Source organism: Panthera tigris, chromosome D4 (genome assembly GCF_018350195.1).
Source record: "Panthera tigris isolate Pti1 chromosome D4, P.tigris_Pti1_mat1.1, whole genome shotgun sequence".
NCBI classification, from domain to species: domain Eukaryota; kingdom Metazoa; phylum Chordata; class Mammalia; order Carnivora; family Felidae; genus Panthera; species Panthera tigris.
The window spans coordinates 80,743,521-80,771,042 of record NC_056672.1 but is presented as its reverse complement, the minus strand read 5'-3'; the positions used below and the strand labels follow the sequence as shown (position 1 = coordinate 80,771,042).

The window sequence follows — 27,522 nt, the reverse complement described above, 5'->3', positions numbered from 1 at the left end:
TGTTTCTAACCCCTGCCCCATCGCTTGCTCACCCACTGGGTCCCTGACACCCACACAGGTCAAACCGCTTCCCTCTGTTGCCTCACTCCCTGGTTACAGCTCCAGCTTCCCTTGGATGACAGCCTCAGGAGGTCAGTGCTGGCAGTAGGCGTGAGGTCCCACAGCTACCAGACTTTGGGATTCATGCATCTGTAAAGTTAAAAATAATAATAAAAAAAAATGGAGGGTATCAGCAGAAGGTGACTGTTATTCTTTCTAAATGGGAATTTTTTTTTAAAGACTCACCAACTTCTTATCCTTCCATAATAGAACATTTTAACACCGAAAGCAGCAGTAGGAAGAGCAAGATCTAACAATATGCAATTAATTTTACGTAAACATTTGCAACATTGCCTTTATTTTACTTATTCTGCCTCAAATGGGTGAAGATATTTTGGGGGCCCAGCCCCGTTGGAAACCACGGATCTTGCTTGAGCAAGCCCCTCCCTGCGCCCCCTGGGGAAGTGGAGACACCCTTACCACGGGCACAAAGGGGAAAGCTGGGACAGGACTCGTTGGCCACTCTAGCCCCTCTGGTCTCTTCCCTGAAATAAGTTACTGAAGCTGCCCGGCTGGGGGTCAGACACCAGGCCCCCTGCACTTCATGCCTTCCTTTGGTCTTGGGGGCCTCTGAACAATTTCACCTCCTCTGTGCTTCGCTTTCCTCATTTGTAAAATGAGCAAAAAAATAACTAGCCTTCTAGGGTCGCCTCACACATAGCAGAGGCTCAGGACTTGTTAGCCACTATTATTGTTATTGCAATGAGGGGGCAACATGGGCTGAGGCTAGAACCTGTTAGGGAGAGAAGGCACGTGCACCCAGCCACCAGCTGTGAGCCACACGTCAGGGGTTCTACCAGCCTGAGAAGGAGCCACAGTGGTGGGAGGCCTGAGGGCTTTAAACCCCAGCAAGGCTGCTTTGCAGGGGCCATGGTGGGGGGGGGGGGGTGGGGCTGGGACTGGGAAGACCTTCCCCTGCCTCTGAAGAGGACCCCACCTAGCTGGCTCAGGCACCCCAAGCCCAGGAACCGGCACTCTGGTCCCGGACACCCACACTGCCAACAGGAGCAAAGGTGAAGCTCCAAGTGGCTTTGATGGCTGCAGAGGCTGGCGAGGGGGAGCCTGGGCAGGAGAGGCACAGGGTGGACCCCAGTGACCGTGGACACCATGGGAGGCAGCCTCTAGATGCCCAGAAACTCTGGAGGCTGACTCAGCAGATGAGGTTGGAGGTCTGAGCAAGCAGGTGAGAGTAATTAGAGAAACTTTGGGTTATTGATGGAAATTGACTTCATTTGTATTCAAGGCCAGGCAGGCCCATTACAATTGGACAAACATTTCCTTAACAGCTGCTCTGAGCCAAGCTCTGTGCTAGTCAGGGAATGCAAAGAGTTAAAAGAAAAGGAACTTTCTTCCCAGGGATTCACACAAGGCTTATCTAGGGCTGGTGGTGTTCTGCCTCTGAGGAAGGCCAGAGACACAGGCGAGGCCAGCCTGAAACATTTGACACTTCTGTTCCCGGTATGCACCACTCGGCGATGTGCACTTTGAAGACAGAACTGATGGGACTTGGTGACTTCTTGGATGAGAGTGTGAGGGAGAGGGAGGCACAGGTGGCTCCCAATGTCTTGGCTTGGCACGTGAGGGGATAGCGAAGGCATTTCCGAGAGACAACACAGGACAGTGAGTGGGTCTGGCGGGGACACGTATTCCAGATGGGGCCGGTTGAGTGTGTGGTGCTTGAGGCATACGCAGGTCAACAGGCATACACACATTTAGGGATCAGGAGAAACGTCAAGATAGAGAAATGAATGAGTTGGTGCAAGGATGTGGGACCAAGAGCTGTGAAGGCTGGACAAAATGTGCCTGTTGGGTGGGGCAGTGACCTAAGGGTGCGCATAGCAGGCAAACAGCCTAAGACAAGACATGGCGGAGGAAGAAAGAGGCACAAAAATTAAGAAAAGGTAATAATTCCACTGAGCTTAAGCACGAGTTGCCTTAGGGTGGCTGTGAGAGGTGCATCACAACTGCAGAGATACAGAGGTTTAGACGGCAGAAGTTACTGCTTGCCCGGGTGAAGTCTGTACACAATTCAGCAGGCAACAGGGCGCCGTTGACGGGTGTGGAGCAGAGGTGTGGTGTAATGAAGGCTACGTCTCAGGGTGAGTTAACCCAACAGCACGTGATGAATTAAAACAAAGACCAGAACAAAGAATATAGGAGACAGGGATCGTCATTTATTTGTTCATTCGACAAGCAGTGAGCCTCCTCTCTGCAGAAGCAACCCTTCTCCCCAACCTAACACCCAGACCCTAATCTGCCAAGGGTTTAGACACCAAATCACCCAGTGTTAATACTGCATGCAAACAAAGGGTAAGCGTAGGGTTCTACTGAACATTTCAGTATTATCAGTAAGTGTGAATGAGTTAAGGTCCCCTACTGAAAGAAAAGGAGTTTCTTTTATGCTTGTAGATCAAGGGTTTACTGTATATAAAGCCTTGGTCTGCAAGCATAATTTGTTCCAGAAACATGCTTATATTCCAAAGCACTTGTAGAGAAAAGCGAATTTCAAGAACCCTTGGCTCAGTTGTGCTCATGTGACATTCAGCATCGCGTACTACTCGTATTACAAGACATCGCTCGTTTATCAAGTTAAAATTTATTAGAAATGTTTGCTCGTCTTGTGGAACACTCACAGAACAGGTTGCTCACAATCCCAGGTTTTTACTATATATACAATGGAACGCTATTCAGCCTGAAAAAGAAAGGAAATTCTGACAGCTGCTACAATGTGGATGAACCTTGAGGACATTGTGCTGAGTGAAATAAGCCAGACACAAAAGGTCAAATACTGTAGGATTTCACTTTATCAGGTACTCAGAGTAGTAAAATTCATAGAGACAGAAAGTAGAACAGTGGTTGTCAGGGGCTGGAGAGCGAGTTGTTTAATGGGTAGAGAGCTTCAGTCCTGCAAGTTGAAGAGGGTTCTGGAGATCTCCATACCGCACAACGATGTGAATGTACATGCTACTACTGAACTGTATACTCGAAAATGGTTAAGGGGGCAAATTTTACGTTATGGGTATCTTATCAATTAAAAATGAGGATAATTTTTAAAAGCAGTTTCAGAATGCTTCATAGAACAAAACCCAACTCTAAGAAATCTAAATCTAAAACAGTGATTTGGAAAGACTACAAATAAAGGAATAGGAAAGACACAGCAAGCAAACATAAACGAAAAGCAAGCAGGGGCTGTGATCTTGATAGAGGACAAGACAGAACTCAGACTCCCAAGCACTGAATGAATGATATATGAAGATGACAGAAGAGCCAGGCCATCTGGGCATTCAGACAGCACAGAAATTATGGGAACTGCAAGAAGAAATACAAATGCTAATAACGGGAGACTGAAACACACGACTTTCAGTCCCAGATGCATCAAAAGGCCAAAAAACTAATACAGAAAACCTAAACAGTATAATCTATGAACTGCATTTCTTGTGTCCGTATCAAACTTTGTACCCCCCAGAGACACTTCCTTTTAATGCACATCGCGGAAACTGACCACGTATTAGAGCAAAAGAAACTGCAAAGCTTCACTCAGTGGTTTCAGTGGGATTAAAGGATATAGAAGCACTTTGAAAACTAAAAGTATCGGGGCGCCTGGGTGGCTCAGTCGGTTGAGCGTCTGACTTTGGCTCAGGTCACAGTCTCACGGTTCGTGGGTTTGAGCCCTGCATCAGGCTCTGTGCTGACCGCTTGCTCAGAGCCTGGAGTCTGCTTTGGATTCTGTGTCTCCTTCTCTCTCTGCCCCTCCCCCGCTCATGCTTTGTCTCACTCTGTTTCTTAAAAATAAATAAATGTAAAAAAAATTTTTTAATAAAAAAAAAAAAGAAAACTAAAAGTATCAGCCAGTATCAGTTACTGGTGCCACCAACACTATGACCGTCATTATTACCATTATTCACTGCTGGTGGTCTTTCCGCTCATTCACTGCTTCTCTTCCAAGTTCTAGAGGACTCTGCCAAACAGGTGAGGTAGAATTAATGTAAATATAAATCTTTACTGTCGCCCTTAGCGCTACCACCCCTTCAGTGTTTACCACGTGCCACGTCCTGTGCAGCTTTCAACGTGGGCCTTTCTTAGAAATAGCTAATTGTTTTCATGAAAGTGAGTTTTCTGCTTCTCTTCTATCACCTCTGGGGCCTAGAGCAGTGCTGAGTGAATTTCGAATTAAGTGTTTGGTGAAGACTTATGGACTGAAGTGCACGGATTAAGGACCTACTTCAAAGTCAGATCTGAGTTTCAGACTTCACTCTGGCACTTGCTAGCTGTGTGACCCTGGACAAATTAAATGCCCATTCTGAACCTTAGTTTTCTCCTATGTAAACAGAGATAATACACCAGCTAGCATTGTTCAGAAGTTTAAATGTAGTAACACACGTAAAGTGTCCAGCATGGTACCTCATCTACAATAGGCATTCAATAAATGTTAGTCTGAGGTTGAGGAAGGGTAGGTAAAACTCACCAAAACAGATAAACTTAGAATGGGGGTTGTTTTTCCTCAAAAAACAAATAAAAATCATCTTAATTTTTTTTTAACGTTTATTTATTTTTGAGACAGAGAGAGACAGAGCATGAACGGGGGAGGGTCAGAGAGAGAGGGAGACACAGAATCTGAAACAGGCTCCAGGCTCTGAGCTGTCAGCACAGAGCCCGACGTGGGGCTCGAACTCACAGACTGCGAGATCATGAGCTGAGCTGAAGTTGGATGCTTTACCGACTGAGCCACCCAGGCACCACCCCCCCAAATCACCTTTAAATAGAAACACCCTCCAATGCATTTGAAATGTTTTTTTTTTAATATCATGGGGGTAACAGTGAAGTCAGTTCAGGTATACCTGTATTATGGAATACTGCATTGCAATGAAAAAGGAGTGAACTCTATCTCTATGTTCACCTATGAAAAGATGGCCATGATGTGTTGCTGGGTCTAAAAAAAAAAAAAGGCAAGCTTCAGAGTCTGAACAGAATAGTTCCCTTTCCTGCTTTTTAAAAATTATGTATGGGGGTGCCTGGGTGGCTCAGTTGTTTAAGCGTCCAACTCTTCATTTCAGCTCAGGTCATGGTCTCATGGTTCAGGGGATTGAGCCCTGTGTTGGATGCTGTGCTGACAGCACAGAGCCTGCTTAGGATGCTCTCTCTCTCCCTCTCTGCCCCTCCCCAGCTTGTGCATGCGCTCTCTCTCTCTCAAAATAAGTTAAAAAATAATGTACGTATAGAGAAAGATCCGGAAGGATATACATCTAATTGTCAAAGGGGAGTGAGATTAGGAACTTACAAGAAGTTTCTTTTTTAACTTTTTACATCCCAGTTTCTTTTGTAATTTCCAACACACACACACACACACACACACACACACACACACATGCACGCACGCACACACACACGCACACGGAAAAAAGAAAAAAATAAATAAATAGGACAAAAGTTCTCAATTTCTCTTTGGCCTGTCATTTTCATGGGCTTGGGAAGCAGTTTAACTGAACAGAGGAGGTGGTTAATTCTTCTGGCAAGGGAAGGGATTTCCATACCCAGCTTTTCCTTTTGAGAGAAAGAGGCTCAAGGAAGGGGAGAGGGAGAAAGCACTGCTCCAGCATTCCTCATTACTCAGCGGATCCAAACAGGTAGTCCCGTTCTCGTCCCTGCCACCATTACAGCCCTGACACAGAGGAACAGAGAAACTCTTTGATAAATGTCAGCTAAAATAGAGCAATCAGCTGAAAGCCATTTGCTGAGCCGTCTGACTGCCCTGGGCTGGAGGTTTTCCTTTATTCATTTATCATGATATACAGCTTTGGCCAACATACACACAGGAGAGAAATTGTTGACATGTGGGACCCAAGTACAGAAAATCTTTCATTTTCCAACCTCCCCCCCCCCCAACCCTGTCTGTTCACCAAATAAGTTTTTGTTTATTTAAAGACTACAGAGGATTTGGCTGTTAAGAACCAAATGCCTTTGGAGTGGAGTTACAACATAATTTATCATTTCCTCTGTTTATTAAAAAATCCTGCATCTTTGAGAAGCACATTTGCTAGGAGTGGGGGCTTTCGGCCACTCACGAAAGGCTGCTGCAATGCCCCCGCCATGTGGCTTACCCCAAAAAAGGCTCCTCGATTGCTATTTCCATCCCTGTTCTTCCCTCAGCTGACTTCCGATCGTGTGATGGCCACTCAGGGCTGGCGAGAGGGGTTGGACCGAGGACAGGTAAGCGGGGCAGGAGACTGTTAGCTTCTTTCATTTTTGACCTGATTCTGACCTTGAACCCCCACTGGCTGTGCACAGTGTGCGCCACTAGTACAAGCAGCGGGAGAAGAGCAGACTTCCCGCAAGGGATAGAATATGAGAGGAGTCAGACAGCAAGGGAAGCTGGGTGCTGCTTCGAAAGAGTGCGGCCAGGCCTGGCTGCTGCCCAAGGGGGGCCACTCGAAAGGCAGACAAAACTGGAATGGACTTCCTACCTTCCACCTGAGACAGTCCAGTGTGCCGTGCACCCCTCAAAGACAGAGGTCACACCTTACCCATTTTTGCATTCCCAGCATGTAGCACAGCACCTGACACACGGTGTGTTCAATCAATGTTTATGAAGCCTGCAGGATGCGTGGGCAGAGCACAAGCTTTACATCAGGCCTCAGTTTGAATCCCAGCTCTGCCACTTGCTAGCTGTGTGACCCCCGGCAAGAAACTTGACCTCTTTTGAGCTCCTCCCTCTTGGTAAAATGAGACTGACAGTGAAGAATGGAACCTTCTATCACTTGCTAGGCTTGTTACTTTGGGCAAGTTACCCAATACTCTCAAGTCCCCATTCTCAGTTTTTCTATTTGTAAAGTGGAGAGAATACACATCTTGCAATTGTACCATGAAGATTAAACATATTGCCTAGAACTGCATGTAGCTCATGACGGCTATATTATGAATGAGAGAAAGGAAAGCAAGAAAGGAAAGGAAGGGAAGGGAAAGGGAAAAAGAAGGAAGGAAGGAAGATTAATTATTATTGGAGAATCAATCGATTGTTTACTGGAGAGAAAACCTAACAACCCAGCACCCAAAGATGAGCCACAACAAACCACTTGTCTGTCAACAACAGGCGGGCCCTGGGGGAAAGGTATCTCATCACCAAGTAAATGCTGAGGACAAAGGCGAGGCAAGAGTGGAAAATGACAGAATGATGGTGTTATGATTGGAAGGACGGGAAAAGAAGCCAGTACTTGTTGAGCGGCTACTCTGTGCAATTCATTCACAACACATCTCGATGCCTACTATGTTCCAGACATTACGCCAAGATCTGAGGAAAATGAAGATCTAGAGACTAAGTACCAAAAAGGTTCAATTCAAAGCAGTAGACAGTCCTGAGAGCCAATAATAGGAGCCCTAGGTTGGGGGAATGAGGAGGACTTCCCGGAGCAAGTGGTACCCAAGCAGGGACGTGAAGGATGAACAGGACTGGCCAGGTAGGTCAGCAGCGGAGGAACGGTTGAGGCAGAGAAAAAAGCATGTGTGAAGATGACTCAGAGGCAAAAGTATTGTTCTGGTGGCTTTCCGTAAAGGTCCTTAGGGAACATTAATCCGGATTGACTCTACCCGTTCCTTTGTGGTTGTTATTCTTTACAATTTATTTTGATTTTATTGTTATGTAAGAACGGGCCTCTGGCGAAGGGATCCAGTCACAGGTGAAGGCCCACACCAGCCCAGAGTTCAAAGTTGGGGACAGGGCCTGACTAATTGAAAAGGAGGCTCCCAAGATGAGAAACAGACGGGCTAAGCCTGCCAATAGTCCTAGTTGCTTGGCAATGTCACGATCAGGGCAAATGCCTGAAGTAGAGGCCATCTGTCAGCAACAGATACTCTCTGAGGGCCACCCATGGCAGAGGGCCAGGGCAGAATGGGGTGGACAGGGAGCAGGAAGAAGAGAAGGAACAAGTCTGGGTGCCCCACCAGAAGGCCTGGAAGGCTGAGCCTCACAAACACTGACAACTGCAAGACGGCAGCCTTCGGTGTAGACGGGGAAGAGGGGTGCCAATGTGCCACCCATGGGCTCCACCAGAAACCAGGCTCTGGAGTACCGCTGCCCCTGGTGGGCTTTCATCCGAGGAGTTCTTTGGTCTTCGCTGCCAGATGCCTGTCCAGCTCTGCTACCGTATCATCGGCCATTTGGCTGATCTGCAGGGACACAAAATGAGACGGCCCGATAACTGAGGCTGGCGAAGGAGAGGGGGACAGACATTCCAAAGCTATGAGGAAGTGATCTGGGAAACGGTAATGGTGACAAAAGCCTCACACTATTCAGGCACCATGCTGATTCCTAACAGCAGCGCATGAAATAGATACAATCATTATCCCCATTTCACAGATGAGGAAACTGGGGCAGTGAATCACTTGTTCAGGATACACAGCTGAAGGTAGCAATGACAAAATTCAATCCTGGGTAGTCTGATTTCACAGCCCAAAATTCTTAAATATTATTATAGAATACAGAGAAGCCAGCTTTCTCTGCCACTTAAGGACCCTCTAGAATTTCCTACACCTCAGACACTCTGCTATCTAAATCCCATATTAATTGATAAGAAAATTAAGATCCCAATAGTTTAAGCAGAAAAAAGAAGTCCTGAGAAAAGATGAAGTAAATCTGGTTAACAAACCTGGGAAATCCATCAGACACTGAAGAAATGCAAATGGAAACAAGATATAATTCAGTTATCGTAGTTAACAAAATCTGATGTTGTCGTTTTTAATTTACAATATTTGACTCCAGAAAGCTATGGTAAAATGGATAAGCTCGTACATCAGTGAAAAGAATTCGAGTGGATGCAAATGTCCATAACATTTTTTCACCCCCCAAATCTCTCCACTGGGAAATTACCACATGAATGGAATCTGAAAAAAATTTCTAACGTTCTGTATGCAAATACATATTATATATATATATATATATATATATATATATATATATACACACACACATACATATATATATATATGTATATATATAGGCTTTATTTTTAATAACGAAAAGTCAGAAAATCTAAAGTGATAGAACAGGGAAGCATGTGAGTACATACAGCCATTAAAAATGGCAAAGACTGTCTATTTCTCGCGGTGAGGGTATAAGTACGAGAAACACAAAACAACTTAGTAAGTGCGGCAGCTTCCCTCCCACGTCTAAAAGGGACCCGAGGCAGGAAGCCTTGAAGGGGGCAGCATGGGGCCCAGGATCTGTGTGCTCAGTGGCACAGCAGCTGTTTGACATCTTTATTTGCAGACCACAGGCCTTGGCCAGGAACTGGGAACTAAATGCACTGTGGAAAGGGAAGAAACTAAAAAGGATTTGGAGCAACTGGCCCCGGGCAGGGAGACAACCAGGCTCTCACCATAGCAACAGCTGCTTGTTTGTAGCTGGGAAAGCACCGCTTCAGGGGCTGCTGGGCACACGGCTGGGCTCCAAACGGCCGCTTGGGCCCTCCTCACTCAGCCACGTACTCTTTAGATGCTCTGCCCGCCCCCCCGCCCCTGGGGCGGCCACCTTGCACGGCGTGTGGCATGGTGCCCGCAGCACTCACTCCAGCGCCTGGAGGCCGGCAGCCTGGGACGGCAGGAGCCAGCACCGCAACGCTCCTCTGGGAAAATGGCGTGGAGGGCAGTCTGGGTTCAAGAGTGGGGACCGGGGGGAGGAAGAATATATAGGGTAACAGTGCGATAATGTGGGTGCTGGATTACATTCTCGGTGGGATAACGATGTGCAAGTCACTGAGCCTCGCTTCCCTCATCTCTCAAATGGGGACGCTGGGCCCTTCCTCAGAGTGGTTGTGAAGGGCTAAGTGCGTTCATCGATATGCAGGCACAGCGTAAACGGCTTATTTGCTATGCAAATCGGCTTGTGTTACTCTGAGTTTATCATTTCCTGACTTCAAGTTAATCGATTCATGGAAATATTTACTAACTTTCTACCAAATTGTAGGCACAAAGTGCCCCTGGGGACAGTCAGGCTGCAAGTTCATCTTGTCTGTCTTCGTCAGACTTCTTAAGATAATGATCACCAACAACGACCCCACTGCCACCAGCAGCTCCCTCTTACTGAGTATCACTACATGCCAGACACTGGGCTAAAAACTTCCTGTGCACTATTTCACATGATCCTCAAAACATATGAAATGCTGTTATTATCTCCCTTTAAAACATTGTGAATATTTCATTAGTTCACCTGCCAGTTGCACAGCAGTTCATTAGTATGCAAAGGGGTTTTGTCCTCTGTTATTTCATTCAAATCCAACAACCACACATAACCTCTGTAAGGCAAGTGGGTCAGGTATTATCCCCACTGTACAGAGGAGTAAACCAAGGCACAAAATGTTAACTCTCCTGCCCAAGGTCACATCAGAAAGTCAGTGGTGAGACTGAGTGAGGAACTCACCCACCCCAACTGCCAGTTTGGTGCCGCGACTCCCCTGGGGAGTCCCCCCACCCCTCCGGCACCAGTGGAACTGGGTGAGGGTCACTCCAACAGCCGATCCCAGTTCTACATTCAAAGGGTAGGGAAAGGAAAGGGACGGGCAAATATAGCGGACACTTAGCGAGGACCAGCAACCCCACCAGCCGCTTTTAATATATGTCCTTTGGTCTCCTCGCCAGTCCTGGGAGATAAGACCCACTACTCCCACTTTATAGAAGCTCAGAAAGGTAAGCCGTTCGCTAACCTGAGCAGCTGGGAAGTAAAAGAGCTGGGATGGGGGTCAGTCAGGCCTGTCTGCCGGCAGAGCAAGAGTCCTTTCCGTTTTAATACACTGCCTCATAGAGATCACATCACCATCACCCTACCGCCACCACATCTGCTCCCTTCTAGTGCAGGAGAGGGGAAGGCAGAGACAGGAAAGGGGATGGCGGGAGCACAAGGCGCACCGGGGCGGGCTGGGTAAAGTCAGCCTTCCCGAGGCTTGTCAGAACACCCAGGGCCTCACCTGGTCCAGCCCCCTGCCTGCGTGCCTGTCCTGTCCGCTAGGAGCCCTGCCCTCCTTCAGCCACCAGCACCCAGCCTCACTCAGAGCAGCAAGCTCCTCAGAAAAAGACGGCAGTGAAAGATCTTGGCCAGATGTACTGGTGGTTTCTGCCAAGTGCTTTCATGCTCGGCAGGCCCATTTACTGACGCAAAGGTGAAAGAACAGGCTGGCGGATGTCAGAGTCCCGGGAGGGCAGGCCCCTGTCCTTCTTCAGCAGAGCTGGCCTGGGCTGAGGACTGGGAGGGTGGGGGTGGGGGTGGGGGTGGGGGTCAGAAGTGACTCTAGGGATAGAACCCACAACCAAATCCTTCCATTTTTATACACCAAAGAAGGAAGAGTTTTATGACATAGTTTTTAAAAATCTGACCTCAAAAGAATTTTGGAACATACAAAAAAATGTCCCACAAAGAATAATATTGAAATTGCTCATAATCCCATTGCCTGAAATGATGCACAACATTCTCTAGTGGATAAGATGCCACCCTTTTTTTTTAAGATTTTATTTTTAAGTGATCTCTACACCCAATGTGGGGCTCAAACTCACAAGCCCAAGATCAAGAGCCACATGCCCTACTGACTGAACCAGCCAGGCACCCCTAAGCTGCCAATCCTTTTATGTACATGAAAGGTTCTGTTATAAAAATGGAGTCATATTATAATATTGTTATGTAACCTACCTTAAAAGAATAAATTCCAGGGCTCCTGGGTGACTCAATTGGTTAAGCGCCCGACTTTGGCTCAGGTCATGATCTCGCAGTTTGTGAGTTCGAGCCCCGTGTCGGGTTCTGGGCTGACAGCTCAGAGCCTGAAGCCTGCTTCGGATTCTGTGTCTCCCTCTCTCTCTGCCCCTCCCGGCTCGCACTCTGACACACTCTCCCTCTTTCTCTCTCTCAAAAATAAACATTAAATAAATAAATTCCAAAAGAAACTTACCATATCTGCAAAATATTTTTTATAACTGTCTCTATACAGAGATTCCAGTAAGTGGATGTAACACAATTTATTTTCCCACTGTCAGAAATTTAGACAGTTTCCAATTTCCAACAGATACCTCTGTAGGTAAGATTCTCAACAATTTTATTTTGGGTAAATTCCTAAGCCACTGAATCAGAAATGTATGGATTTTGGTATATATTGCTATATTATTTTAGAAAGGTTGTATAGATTTATACAAAGAATAACTTAATCTTTTCTGCGGAGTGTAGAAACAAAAGCAATACTTCCAAGATAAGCAGCATTTCAAGCTCACACTAAAAATTCTGGGTTCAGATGTTAGGCATTAGAAAAGGCAACCAATTTTTAAAAATATACATATTCTAAAAACCTTGCGAGTGATTTAGGCAGTAAGAATCTTAAAAATATGCATTCCCGTTGTGCAATAATTCCACACTTGGGACTCTATCCTAGGGAAATCATCTCTACAAAGATTTATGTATAAAAATATTCACTGCAACCTTATTTATAACAAAAAAGTTTAAACAAACTAAATGTCCAACAAGAGGCTTATGAAAGTGAATTATGGTATAAACCACAAGACAGACTGTTTTGTAACCATCAGAAATGGCTGCTTAAGACACGAGAAAATGCTAATGGTTTTAATGCTAAACAGAAAATATAAAAAGCTGAGTACAAAACTGTATGAATACTACATTCTCAAACGTGTTAAAAACTGTGTAGTTAAAAAAAAAAAAAAAAACAAAAAAGAGGGAAAGCAGAAATACTCCAAAATGTTAAGAGCAGTTGTCTCTGCAATGTGGGTTTATGGTGTGGATTTTTCCCCCATGTTTTAAAACAGTCTTCTGAACTCTACATTTTCTACAGTGAGCATACATTACACTTTAATAATCAAGAACAAAGTAAACAAATACATTTTTACAAACTTTGATAAAACAACAATCAGCTTGTCTCACTTATTCAAAAAACCAAAACAAAAAACACACACCCAAAACTCCAGATTAGTGCCTTCTGTCAGAGAAAAAGAATAAAACAAAGTGTGCACCAGGCTGTCTCCTGAAGATTTTCTTACTCAAACTTTTAACCATATGACAATAAACTATTAATCTAATGATAAGAACTCACATTTAAATGATAATATCTTAAATAATAAAGGTTCTTGCACTGGATATATTATGTATATACACGGTGATCCTTTCTCTTGTAATATGACGTTACACCTTTCCAGAGATAACTTGAAGGTCTGCACTAGAATGTTAACAATGGTCATCTCTGGGGGATGAGATTCCAACTACTATCTTCTTATTTTCTAAAAAAAAATTACATTAAGCATGTATAAGCTTAGCATCAGAAAACTAATAAAGTTATCTTCATTTTGAAAAATAAGAATAGTAAACAGTTGTAAGTATTGAAGAAAAAAATCTAGTCTAAATAGGAAGGTGAAAAGCCAGGTGCTAGTGTGAAGGCTTCTAGCCACTTTGTCAAGTGGGTTTTATCAAGAGTATTGCTTATCTGATCATTCTTCCCATTGCAGGGAACACAGGCTCTGGTCTCCGAGGCACAGGGCCAGTCTTGTTGAGTGAGGAGTGCCTGGCAGGTTCCTGAGGTCCACGGGCCTACCACTAAGAAGCAGTGAAAAGGTCTAGTGTTGACTGTAGAGACAGACTCCTGGGGATGGACAAGGAGCTGGCCCAGGTGGGGCCAGGGACAGACTCCTGCAAGGCAGGATGGGTGCTCAGAAAGGCCAGCCTAACCCAGGAGCCTCTTTTAGCTGGTACAGGGAAAAAAGAGAAGAAGAGGGCACAAAGAAGGTGAGAAGGGAGCTCTGAGAGTCCAGGAGTTGGATATTCTAAAGGTGCTTCTAACATCTCCAGGGCGACCCTTTAAGGCAGGAATTACAAATCCCTTTTTACAGAACAAACGGACTACAAGGAGTCAAGAAATGTCCCCAGGGTCACAGGACATCAAGTGCAGAACTCCCTTGATCTAACTCTGGTATCATCACAGGGGTACACCGTAAGGCTTCTAGGTCATTAATTACCTTCTGTGTCTGCTTTTGCAGAATTATCTGGGCAGCTTTTTAAAAATATACATTCCTAGGTAAACATACTGAATATCAGAAAATGCAGGAGCAGAGCCCAGGCCCAGCTTTTTCTTTGGTGGTGGTTAAGGCCGGCCTACAACTGGCATTCTAACTGCTGGTCCAGGAGGAGAGCAATTGGTTAATTTATGGCCTCCTCCAGATGCCCCTTAACAGCGTTCCTTGCTTCCAACCTCTTCTCTCCTTACTCCCCATCCTGCCCACACTCACATTCAATCTTCCTAAAATAATGATTCTATGGTGGATGCAGAGGCTTTAAGCAAGCCCATTATACTATGCTAAACATTATTCTATCTCCTAAATACTAGTAAATTCATCTTCCTATCTTAATTCCACCGGTTCAGGTTCAGGTTCAGACCACCATTTCCTGGCTGGATTTCTGTAACAGCCCCCCTGGCCTCCCTGCCTCCAGTCGTGCCCCCTACAATCTGTCTTCTACACAGCCACCATAGTCATCTTTCATAAGCACAGATATGACCTCCCCACGGTCTACAAAAAAGAAAAAATCTTGCCAGGGAGTTACTATATCAGAATCACGGGAGGAGCATTTAAAAATGCAGATCCCATGGGGCGTCTGGGTGGCTCAGTCAGTTAAGCATCTGACTCCGGCTCAAGTCATGATCTCACAGTCTGTGAGTTTGAGCCCTGCGTCGGGCTCTGTGCTGACAGGTCAGAGCCTGGAGGCTGCTTCGGATTCTGTGTCTCCCTCTCTCTCTGCCCCTCCCCCACTCACTCTGTCTCAAAAATAAACATTAAAAAAATTTTTTTTAATGCAGATCCCTAGGCCCCACCCCAGATTCACTGACTCAATCTCTGAGAGCAGGGTCCCAGAAACCTGTATTTTTATAAGCTCCTCAAGTGGTTATGATGCTGTGGTGGATTAGACTACTATTCTATAAATATTCACTCCCTCCCCTGGAGTTCCATGAATATGTATGTTTTCCTGTCTCAGTGATACTGGGCTTGGCCCATGTGATTCACTTGGCCAATGGGATGTACCAAGAACAGGTGCTTAAAATGTACTTGAGTGGTTGGGCTTACGCTCTTGGCATCTGCTGTTGCAGAGATGCCCTGAGAAGATTGTTGACTCCAGAAGACTGAGAGACACATAAAGCAGAGTTGAACCCAATCCAACATCTGGAACCAAGCCCACTAAGCCCAGCCTAGAACCACGACCCCCCAGCTGAGCAGATACGAGACTAAGAAATAATGCCCGATATTGTAAATCGCCGAGTTTTGAGGTGGCGTGTTAGGCAGCATTTATCAGACAACTGATAAAGTGGCACAGCCCATGTGGGAGTCTCTGGACATGCTAAAGTTCAACCTGCTCAGCGTGGCCTCCAAGCCCTTCCATGAACTGGCCACTGTGTCCTTTCTACCCATTCCGAAGCCCCAGCCACTGTTCACACCAGTCACCCACCCGCACAATGTTCTTTTACACAGCATACCTTTGCGTTGTTATGAACACCGTTAAGTCCTTCTGTGTCAGCACCCAACCAACCACATGAGAGTATTAGCAAACTGCCTGTGTTGGGATCCACTGGGACCACTTACCAGCACTGTGGCTTTGAGCGAGTTATTTAGCTTCTCCGAACCTCAGTTTCCCCACGACCCACTTCACAGCTCTGTAGCAACAGGGAGAAATGAAGGGTTCGGCGTGGAGCCTGGGACCTAGCAAAGCATCAACAGCACCCTCCCTTCCTCCATATCCCCAGGGCTAAGCCCAGAACAGAGACTCCATCAGTCCTGATCACGTCAATGAAAGAACCAGGGGTACTGTTTTAGTTTTTCTCTCTTCAGACACAAACAAGTGGTTCCCTGCGTCAGAGACGTAACTACTACATCTGTTGGCAGTAGTTACCTGTTTCTCTATGAGCCTAATGGTGTCCTCGGAGACCTTGTCTTTTGATTTCTTTAGCTTATTCATTGCGTTGCTACGAACTTTCCGTAAAGAATCCTTGGCCTTGTTGGTGTTCTGTTTCGCCAGTTTCACCAGCATTTCCCTGTGCTCCCTGGTCACTCTGATTAAAAAAAAAAAGAAGAACATTTCAGCAAGATCATCCTCTACAGTATCTGTTAGCCAAGAATTTAACATTACTCTGTCCACTAGGTCCACGGTTTGTAGCTTTGCTCTCCTTTGGTGATGACCTTTACGTTCCTGAAACGTGCATTCCTGGTGAGTCAGGTGAGGAGAGCTACGAAGAATACTGCTTAAAAGCTCAAGCCAGGGTGTCCTAACCATGCCACCTGACCATGCATAACTGACTTCCTCTCCTCAGAGTTCCCACCTGTATAATGGGGATGCTGTGAAGATTATATGAGATCGTGCACATAAACTGTTTAGCACTGGCCCTGGCCCATTTTAAGTACTCAATAAAAGGACGTCACTATTAGCTCTACCTCTGCCCCTTTCTCACCCACTAAAGATGCAACACAAATGAGTGATGATGCTATAGAAACGTGCCATCGTCAAATCTCTAAATCACCTGAAACAAGTAGCAATCTTCAGAATCTTATTATTTTAGCAAATTACTTGTGTGTCACTTCAAAACTGACCAAGACAGAACATGAGTCCCAACCACCACACCAGGAAACTTCCACAAAGACGTCATGAGAGTGTCTGACACATGTAAGTGCTCAATGCCACTTATTTTCACTATTCCCTTCCTCCTCCTAACAACGCCAGTGAGCACATTGAAGGCCTACCACAAACCCCTGGGAAAGGCTGAACCTTACAACTATATGAGGCACTTATTATTATTCTTATGTTACATGGACTCATCACAACAACCCAGCAAAGTAACCCAACACGTTTGCTCTGCCTTTGTTTCTTGGTCACGCATACAGTTGAGTGCCTACTTACCTACAAAAGCAGTTCCGGGCATGTGAACAGTAACAGACTTGTGGTCAACACTAACAGACCTTTGTTCTGTTAGTAGGGACCTCAGCCAGACATTTACCATGGGAGTGTGGGAAGTGCTGTGGTAAGGGAAGCGGAGAAGTACAAGGTGCCACAGGAGCACAAAAGCAGCTCAGCTAACTCGCCAGGAACTGTCCAAGTTGGGGCAGGCAGCAAGCGAGGGAAGACTCTCCTGAAGAAATAATACCTAAATGCGGCAGTCTTTGGGTCTGCTCACTAGTGTTCTGCTTCTTATTCCTTCCAGTAGGAAAGCATTTTTCCCGTATCTCTAAAGTCTGGTGTGGCTCCACAACTGCTCTGGTCAATGAAACATGAGCAGAAATGACGCACCTCAGGGCAGAAGCTTTAAGAGCCGGTGTGTGCTCCACCATATTTGTGTCTGTTGGCTGCAATACAAGTGGAGACGGAGCTTCCATCAGCTTGGGTCCCAGAGTGACTATGATAACCAGCACCCACCAGGCAGCATGAGCAAGAAACAGATTTCTGTGATAAGCCACGGAGATTTGGAGATTGTCTGTTACTACAGCATAGCCCGTCCTGTCCTAATACACAACTAGGTTCTGAAGAATGAGTGCCGGTTGTCCATGCTGGCGTGGCAAGGGATGGATTTCCAGGAGGAAGAAAAGAGCACATACAAAGGCTTTCAGCTGCAGAGACCAGGTGTCATTTGAGGAATTACTGGACAGACAACAAAAGAGTGACAAGAGGCTGGAAACCCATACCATGGAGGGTCTTGCAAGGTCATGAGCGCCACTTTACAGATGAAGAGAATGAGGCCCAAGAAGTTTGGGCCAAACCCAGGCTGACCTGTCTCAAAAGCCAATAGTCTCAATATGACAAAGTTCCTCTGCCCCCCTGGGTTCTGAAACGGACATCACTGGCATACGGTTCCTGACCCTCCCATCAGTGTGGTTCTTGCTTGGTGAGGACGATCCCAAGTTCTGGGTCTATGTTCCATGTGAAACACTGACAAGCAGGTGTTAAAGATTTGGTGGCATCTACCTGCTATTTTTTTTTCCCTGACAGGATGAGGGAAAAAAAAAAAAATTAAAGAATTTTGAGAAAAGATGAGCTCTGAAGACAAAGCGGACAGATGCATTATAAATCAATTCTTCTGGATTCAGCTATTTGAAGGTATTCTCAAAGTAGAAATGATCCTGATTACTGCCATTATTAAGCCCATCTATGCCAGGTGAGTACTTTAAGTACATTACCTCAAAGACCCTCGCAACAACTCTTCCAGCTAGACTCCCCCCATCTTCCAATGAGGAAATTGAGGCGCACAGGTGTGGAGTGACTTACCCACGAGCCTGAGTGACGGGACTGGGATTCAAATCCAGATCTCTCTGCCCTGTATGCTTTCCACTACTCCGTGCTGCCTACCCCTTGTAATCTATTTCAGATAAATTATGCATTGCTGCCATCACTTCTGCTTCCAGGCAGAAAGCTTTTCAAAGTCAGTAATACGAATCTTGGGACTGAAAAGGACAAAACCACCATGTCAGGAGTTTAGGGATTTGGATCAGATCTTGTTACTTTTATGGTTTTTAATTCATTGAACAAAAATCATGCTGACATGTTTAGGTCTCTTTTTTGTTCTGCCAAAGCATATGTCAGTATAAGGAAGGAAAAGGAAAATTAAAACTTGATCCAGTGATTCAAAAAACTTAATCCCGCTGAAATACTAGGAGGGGCAGAAAATAAATGAATCTGAGTCTGTAAGAAACCTCTTAAACTTAGAGCTCTGAGCAGAGGTATTTCAATCTTCTATTTCATATATAATTTGAAATAAGTATCCCACTGCTTAGACAATCTTTAATAAAAAATTTATCTAACCAACTTCTTTTCACCACATTGTTACATTTACATTTTATGTGAAGAAAAAAACCATATGTATTTTTAGAAAATATAAATTGGGACTCAAAGATGTCTTAGGAGTAAAAGGCTATATAAAGAAAACACAATTGTAGTAAGTGTAATTTGGCCTTAATACAAACATACTATTTTGTATTAATGTAAATGTGACCACAGTAGACTGTTAACAGCAGTTTCCATACATAATAGTGCCCAATTACTGACAATGACAAAAATGTTTCAGTTTCAGGATGCAAGCACAGAGGCAATAATCTAAAGAAATGGAGAGGGGGTGCTGTGAGAGGGTTAAGAAGTGGGGGTGGTGGCGGGCACAGGGAGGGTGGAGAGGAAGAAGGGAATATGCATGCTGGTTCGGGGTGTTGGCTCGAAAGGTACCTCAAATACAAGTTCAGAAGCAGCTGGGGTGATGGAAACCCACTGGTTTTGAAGTCAGCCAGACGTGTTTCATTCCCATGCCTATCACTCAGAAGCTAAGTATCCTTGGGCAAGCTACTTAATCTCTCAGAGCCTCAGATTCCTCACCTCTAAAATGAAGATAATAAAAACACCTTACAGGGTGATGGGAAGAACCAGACATAATACATATATAAAGTACCAATAAAGACAGCAGCACATAGTAGCTTTGAATAAATGATAGCGTTTATGAATGTTTTAATCAAATACACTTAATTACTTCCTCATGAAACAACGAGGGCACATCTGTTTTAGAAAAGAAACATACCATATTATGGAAATATTTTAACTCCTTTCCAAACCAGTGATTAATACATCTGATCATCTCCATCTCGCATTCAGGGGGTTCTCCCGGCACACGCTGGTTTGTCCTCCAGGCTTCTGCACTCAGCCGGTTGGTTCTGAGCACCCGCTCTGCACTTGGCATGCATTCATTCATCAAGCACTGGCTGAGGCCCCTGAGTCCTGTGCCAGATCCCGGGCCAGGCCGAGGAGCTCCAGAGAGAAGGCAGGCCTGGTCCAACTTCCCCAGAGGCTCAGTCCAGTGGCGGAGACAAACTCGTCAGCCACTACTTAGAAAGGGAGTGAGTGGCGCTAGGACACAGGGGTGGACCTTCCGCAGGAGCACCAGGCAAAAAAGTACAACTCTGCCTCGAGACTTGGAAAATGCCTTAGAAGCATTTCGGTCCACTGCATTTCAGGCAGAAGCATGGTGGGAGTCTAATGGCAGGAAGGCAGGAGGCTGCAAAGGTCAAATCTGTCCTGCAGGCCTAGAGTTTTCACATTCCTCTTTAGCCACAAAACTCTGGCTTCAGAAAAAACCAAGGCAGAGGCTCCACTTATAAATTTATAAAACAGATAACAAGAGAGCTATTCCAGTTAATGAGGGGAAGGGCCGTCGGGGAGGGGTGGCGCTCTGTGCCAGGCCCAGGACTGAGTCTGCCCTGCCTCCCCTCCACTTTGGGCCTGCCACTAACTGGCTGAGGGACCTCATGCAAGTTATTTAAACTCTCTGGACCTTGGTCTTCTCATCTGGAAACAGAAATTAAAATCAAGCAAACAAAAAACCCAAGCATCTACCTTTGTGAGGATTCTATGAGAGAATACGTGGAAAGCACACAGTACAAAGCCTGGTAGAGAATAAACACTCAGAGAATGTCAGCTGCCTTTGCTGCTGTGGTTTATGTGTTGGCATTCACTGAGGCATCTTCGAATAATGATGCGTTTGTTTTTGGGAGTTTTTATCAACGGAGAAATGACAGGGCAAACAATCTATGCTTCAGCAAGATGGCTTTTTGAGATTCTATTAGTAATTTAACATCTCACATACATTTTAAAATCCACATGCTCCCAGCATGTAGCCCTGAACTTTTCTCTTTTCAGTACTAATTCATTTAGTTTATGGTTTCATTCTACAGCTATTTACTGGGCACGTATTGTGTGCCAGCCCCAATGCCAGCCCCGAGGGATACAGCATTAAACACACGAGTTTACTGTCTGGCAAGGAAGGCAGTCATTACACACACATACACGCACAATTAATCAATACGTTACAGTTGTAATAAGCACAATAAAGACATGTAGAGTTCTATGAAAATAATTAGTGGGGGGAGTCTGACCGAGGTCTCTTGTGGGATTCCAGGAGCAAAATGTGGGGACATTCAAGAGGAGTGACATTTAAATTAAGAGGTGCAAGAGTGGAGGGGCTGGGGGAGATCATTCCCACCAGAGGGAATGGTCGGTGTAAAGTTAAGGCAGCTTTCCAGGTAGGAAGGTGGGTACTGCTCTCTGAGGGGCTGAAAACGGCCGTGAGGCTGAGAACAGAAAGAAGAGAAGACTGTTCCAAAGGAGGCTGGCGAGCCTGGCAAGCCCAAGAGTATGCATACAGGCCCTTCAATGTCACATGGAAGCCCGGTAGGTCCACCAACAAGTAAAGAGACACACAAATGGTACATGCACACGGTGCAATTGCATTCAGCCTCAAAAAGGAAATTGTGACACATGGGATAGCGTGCATAAACCCTGAAAACATTACCCTGAGTGAGATAACCCAGACTCAGAAGGACAAATACTGCATGATTCCACTTAATACGAGGTACCGAGATTGTCAAATTTATAGAAACACAAAGGAGAAGAGCCGTTACCGGGGGCTAACCGGGAGATCGGGAAATGGGAAGTTACTGTTTAATGGGTATAGACTTTTAGTTTTGCCAAATGATAAAGAGTTCTGGAGACTGGACAACAATGTAAATGTACTTAATACCACTGAACTATACATTTTTAAATAATGGTAAATTAAAAATAATTTTTTTAATGTTTATTTTTGAGAGAGAGAGACAGAGACAGAGAGACAGAGTGTGAGAGGGGGAGGGGCAGAGGGAGGGAGACACAGAATCTGAAGCAGGCTCCAGGCTCCGAGCTGTCAGCACAGAGCCTGACGCGGGGCTCAAACTCATGAACGGTGAGATCACAGCCTGAGCCGAAGTCGGACACTTGACTACTGAGCTACCCAGGCACCCCAGTAATGGTAAATTTGGATGTATATCTTACTACAATAAAAAAGTTTAAAAGAGTCCTAGCAGATTATTCTAAGAACAATGTGGAGTTCCAGGAGCCTGAGTGAGGCCCAGGAAACGTGACCAGATTTGTATTTTGTGTAGATAGTGATGTACAAACAAGATCTAAGCACACGGCAGAAGTCTACCCAGGAGTCTGTAGGCAGGCAGATGGAAAGCGGTGGACCCACCCTGGAACAGCTTCTTGGCTGGATGATGAAGACAGCAGCCTTTTCCGCTAGGGTCAGAGAGCCTCCCCACATAAGGCAGGGGTTTTGGCCGAGCTGGCAGGGTCACACTTTGTTTGTACATACTCCACCAGGCAGGTCTTCCAGTAACATCCTGGATGGGGGCCTTCCTGCAAAATTCCTTGAGCATGAACAATAAGCACAGGGCATGCCCTGATGGTAACTCACACAGCAGAGAATCACCCGGATTGAAATGATACTTCCTATTGTTTCAGCGAGAACTGGACACATGTACAAAGCTATCCACCAGGTGTGTATTAGAGGAAGCTGTGCTCAGCGTGGGCAGTTACAGTAAAACCCAGTTATGATATGTCAGACACTAGACTTCGCAAGGCTCACTGGTTACTTACAGGGGTCTTTAAAAGGTGGGGAAAACATGCTTTAAAGCCAAGAAGACCTCGAATTGGAATCCTCACTCTGCTGCTTGTCAGCCTCAGAACTGTCAGCATGCTGTTCAACATCTCCAAACGCTCTCCGCGTGTGAAGCGGGAGGAAGAATGTTACTACGGGGGCAGAAGCAAGGATTAAATGAAATGGTGGTGGCAAGGGCCTGGCGCACGGCCAGCGGGTGCACCATAGGCACTCACTGCGGGGTGGCTGCATTCTTACTCTTACCACAGGCTCTCCAGGGCTTGGGGATACTAACAGGACATGAATCGTGAGGGAGAAAACCGTCAAAAGGATTTAGCAGCTTAAGCGGAGAGGGAAAGAATGGGAACAGAGGAGAGCAGGCGGTGGGAGGTGGGAGTTGGGCTCCAGCAGCTGTGGGGGTCGGGCTGAGGGGGAAGGAAGCTGCACATCCAAGGAACAGCCCATCAAAACACATCTCTGACAGCTCCACCGAGAGAAACCTCACCACCGCCTCACCGGCTTCTGGGAGCCCCCTCCCCCCCAGTAGGGGCATCAGCCCGCAATCAGCTGCGGACACACGCCCGACTTTATTGTTTGCCGGTGGGCGCTGCCCGATGCCTTGGGGCCACCGGCCCTGAAGGAAATGTTTTTGTTTGTGTAGCCCAGCCAGACTTCCTATGCTTCTAGGTATACAACTTCCCCATCCCCTCTTGCCTCACCCCCACCACTGCCAGCTCGCCAGCCTGTTTCACATACACTGATGTCTCCTAAGGACATCAGGTGTCCTTTCAGCCCAAAGGAAATCGTACGCGCACTTTGGAGGGACTTCTACCACCAGCGGTAACTTCAGTTCTCTCTGGGGACACAACTGGCCACCTGCTTTCAGACGACCGTCCCGTGCCTCTTAAAGGCCTGGCTGACCCAGACATACTGTGCTGAGATACAGCCCAGCAGGATGGAAAGAGAAAGGAGGTGAGGTCGGGGGCCACGTCTCCACATTCTCAGCAGAGTGACCGTGATTAAGTCCGCTGACTTCTTCCTGTCACCCCAGCAGGATGGAAACCCAAGTTACATGCAGGTAGAGAAAGAACACGGGTCTGGTGGTAAAGGCAGACTTGATTTCCAATCCCAGCCCCGCCACTTACAAGCTGGGTAACTGTGTACACGTAACTTGTCCTCTCTGAACTGAGAAGATGCCCAGTGGGCACACAGGAGAGCAGTCCCTAAAGCCCGACTGCTGGGGTTGGAGGCTCAGATCCATCACATCTTAGCTGCACGGCCCTGGGCAAGTCATTCTACCTCTTTGCCTCAGTTTTCCCATCTGTCAAATGCGTGTAATACCATTAACTTAATGAGATTGTTGTGAGGATTAGAAGAGCTCATAAACATGCTGGTACACGGCGACGTGCTCAATAAACACTATCTGTTCATATTTCCTCAACTGTCAAATGAAGGGGGAGTAATAAAAATGTTACCTTTCTTCCACAGTGAGTGTTAGGAGCAAATGAGAGAGGATGGTTAAAGAATGCTGACTGTGTAGGTATTAACTACTTAAAAGCTATTGATAATATCAGTGATAAAAATAATGGTGATGGCTCCTACTGAGCGAGTGCACAGCACAGGGGGTCAAGCCCTGGCTCAGAGAAAGACTGCCTGCTTTTCCACTTACTGTGTGACACTGGCCCCAAAGAGCTCCATTCCCCTATGACTCAGGTTCTTCATCTGTACAAGAGGGATAATAATATACCTACCTCAAAAGACTGTTAGGAATATATTAGCTGATACGAGTAGCATCTGGAATAGCAGCGGGCATACAGCAAGTGCTCATATTCATTTAATCCCCTTATTCCATAAACACTGATGGCATTTTTGCATACTTACTACACACTAAGCCCTGTTTCGGGGCTAGGGATACAGCTGACAGAGCTCTTCCTGTCCACATTCTAGTGAAGGAGAGAGAGAAATAATAAATCCATAAAATGAAACAGAAGAGCTATAACGAAAATAAAGCACGATAGTGAGATAAGGAAGAACCTTATTATTATCACACTTGCGTTCGCCTACACATGACTCGGATGGTACCTGCTCCCCTTCAGTAAAAATAATGATAACTAACATTTGCAGAGCTCTTTCCCTGTGCCAGCCTCTGAGCTGATACACTCTCCACGCATTAGCTCCATAAATCCTCACAACGCTCTTATGACACACTGGCACTACTACCTGCATTTCACAGATAAGAAAAGGGAGGCTCAGCCAGATCAAGTAACCTGCCCAAGGCCACTCAGCAAGTTCCTGGTAGACCCGGGATCCGAGCCCAGTGCAGATGGCCCTTGCATTCTTTGCTGGTGCCAGACAAATCGAAGCAGCTATTCTTACTGGTGGAAGTGATGGGAACAGCACTGCTCTCACGTTAAGGCCTGCTTAGATATACAGTTCATTACTATTGCTCCAGCTCCCCTATAAGTCCAAGTGCAGCGGGAAGAAAGGAGAAAGGGAATCCAGAGAGGACCGCGATGGAAAAGTGATCGGACCTCAGCAGTCAATTGCCATGTTCTGTAACAGGGGCAGGACATGAAGGGGAGAGGCCAGAGGAGGGGCAGGGAGAAGAGGAGCCCGTCCTTTGGGGTGCAGCTTTTACACAGGTGTCGGTGGCACTTTCTCCTCAGTCCATGCTCCACTCAATTCCGGATTGCACTTTCTTATGTGTTTCAACCAGAACTTATGTGCTGGGAGCGAGGCCCGTTTCACACACGTGGATCCCGAAATAGCAGGAGGCGAGCCTAACAAGCTGCAGGCCGGGTAGGAAGCAACGCCATAGAGGAGAAGGCGGGCACCCTAACACCGCACGGAGGGCCCTGCAGGACTGGAAGGCACAGAGAAACAATGTGCCGGATGGAACTCATCCAGCACAATGAGTGGCCCTGAGAAAGCAGCGATGGCAAGCAGGCGGTGGGAAGAAAGGGGAAGGAAAAGCAGCTGTAGTTGCTCAAACGCAGTCTGTGGCCGCCCCAGCCCAAATGAGGTCATTAGGCATTCTTCGCTCACCTTTTTTTCCCTTTCAAGACTGCTAAAGGTCCGTACGTGTGTGGGTTGTGTAAGAAAAGGGTATTTCCTGGAATGTATACATCATACACACTTCTCCGGTACAAGAGCCACTAGGCGATACGGCAGCTAGACAAGGAGGCCACAGAGCAGGAAGACAGGTTCCACGCTGGCAGCCTGACAAGCAAGACGACAGTGTGGCGAGAACATGGGCTTTGGAAGCAGACAGATTCGATCTGAATAATGACTCCTCCACTTACTAATCTGTGACCCCAAATGAATTAAACTTTCTGATGCCCCAGGATTACATCTGTATCACACCCATCTCAAAAGGGTATTTCTCTGCAACAGTGAGATCACCGTGAAAAAAGCAAATACTCAATTTCATTTATGTTAACTTAAATACGTGTGTGTGTATGTGTGTATGTGCGTAGGTGGGTACACACCTCTTTTATAATTTGGAAGGATATACATTAAACTTACCAATAGTTACTTTATGGAAGAACATTTGGGGGACCACAAGAGAACGTTTTATTTTTCTGTAGGATTTGAGTTTTTATAATAAATGGGTACCATTTTTGCGATTAAGAGAGATGAGGGGTGCCTGGGTGGCTCAGTCAGTTGAACATCCAACTCTTGATATCAGCTCAAGCCATGATGCCAGGATCGTGGGATCAAGCCCCGCATTGGGCTCCACGCTGAGTGTAGAGCCTGCTTATGACTCTCTCTCTCTCTCTCTCTCTCTCTCCCTCTCACCCTTTCCCCCACTCATGCTCACTCTCTTTCTAAAAAAAAAGAAACAAAGGGAGATGAAAATCATACACCTAAAAGTCTAGTATCCAGAATATATGAAGAACTCTTACAACCCAATAAAAGGACAAACCACTCAACTTAAAGACAGGTAGAGAACTTCAGCAGACATTTTTCTAAAGATACAGAAATGTCAAACAAACACATGAAAAGACACTCAACACCAGCAGTCATTACGGAAATACAAATCAAAACTACAATGAGATACCACTTCATACCCATCGGGGTGGTGGTAATAATAATAAAAATGAACTAAAACAACAAGTGTTGGCAAGGAGATGGAGAAACCGGAGCCCTCACACATTACTGGTGGGAATGTAACATGTGCAGCCCCTGTGGAGAAGTTTGGCAGATCCTCAAAAAGTTAAACAGAGCTGTCATATGACCCAGCAACTCCACTCTTACGTATACACTCACGAGAACTGAAAGTATGTTTATACAAAAGTTTGTGCAATGATGCTCACGCAGCACATTATTCATAACAGCTCAAAAGTTCATCAACTTACGAATGGATAAATAAAATGTCCATACAATGGAATATTATTTGGCACTAAAAAGAATGAAGTACTTATACATGCTAGAACATGGATGAACCCTGAAAACATTATGCTAAGTGAAAAGAGCCAGTCACCAAACACCACATAATGTGTAATTCCATTTTTATGAAATGCTCAGAACAGGGAAATCTATAGACAGAAAGCAGATTAATGGTTGCCTACAGCAATCCCAAGTGGGGCGAGGGGATTGGGTAAAGCTGGGAGTGACTGCTAGCGGGTACAAAGTCTCTTTTTGATGTAAAATGTCCTAAAATTGATTGTGGTGAATGTTGTACAACTCTCTGAATATACCAAAAACCACTGAATTGTACACTTTCAATGGGTGAATTATATCTCAATAAAGCAGTTAAGCAAGGTCACGTGCCTACTTGGTTTTTGTCACTGAACAGGGCTTGTCTCCTGGATGGAAAACGTAATGACGGTGGCACATGTTTCTTCACCTGGGGAATGGCAGTGATGATAGGGCTCCCTGTAACAGGTAACACGGAAGGTTCCTTAACAGCAGCTACCTTGACAGCGACAACTTAAAAACTAACATTCACCCTCGCTGACTTTCTTTCCTCTCT

At 45.8% G+C, this 27,522-nt stretch overlaps 1 protein-coding gene across 7 annotated transcripts in view; it reads right to left on the bottom strand.

The window, feature by feature from the left end:
* Positions 1 to 5,459: 5,459 nt before the first annotated feature.
* Positions 5,460 to 27,522, bottom strand: part of MRRF (mitochondrial ribosome recycling factor) — a 53,950-nt gene continuing 31,887 nt past the window's right edge. For all 7 annotated transcript variants that reach the window (XM_007094363.3, XM_042963569.1, XM_042963574.1 and 4 more), the window contains 2 exons: positions 16,007 to 16,166; positions 5,460 to 8,259 (listed from right to left, as the gene is read on the bottom strand). In XM_007094363.3, the coding sequence (XP_007094425.2) occupies positions 8,182 to 8,259; positions 16,007 to 16,166 (238 nt within the window). In that variant the 3' untranslated portion in view covers positions 5,460 to 8,181. The remainder of the gene's footprint in view (positions 8,260 to 16,006; positions 16,167 to 27,522) is intronic.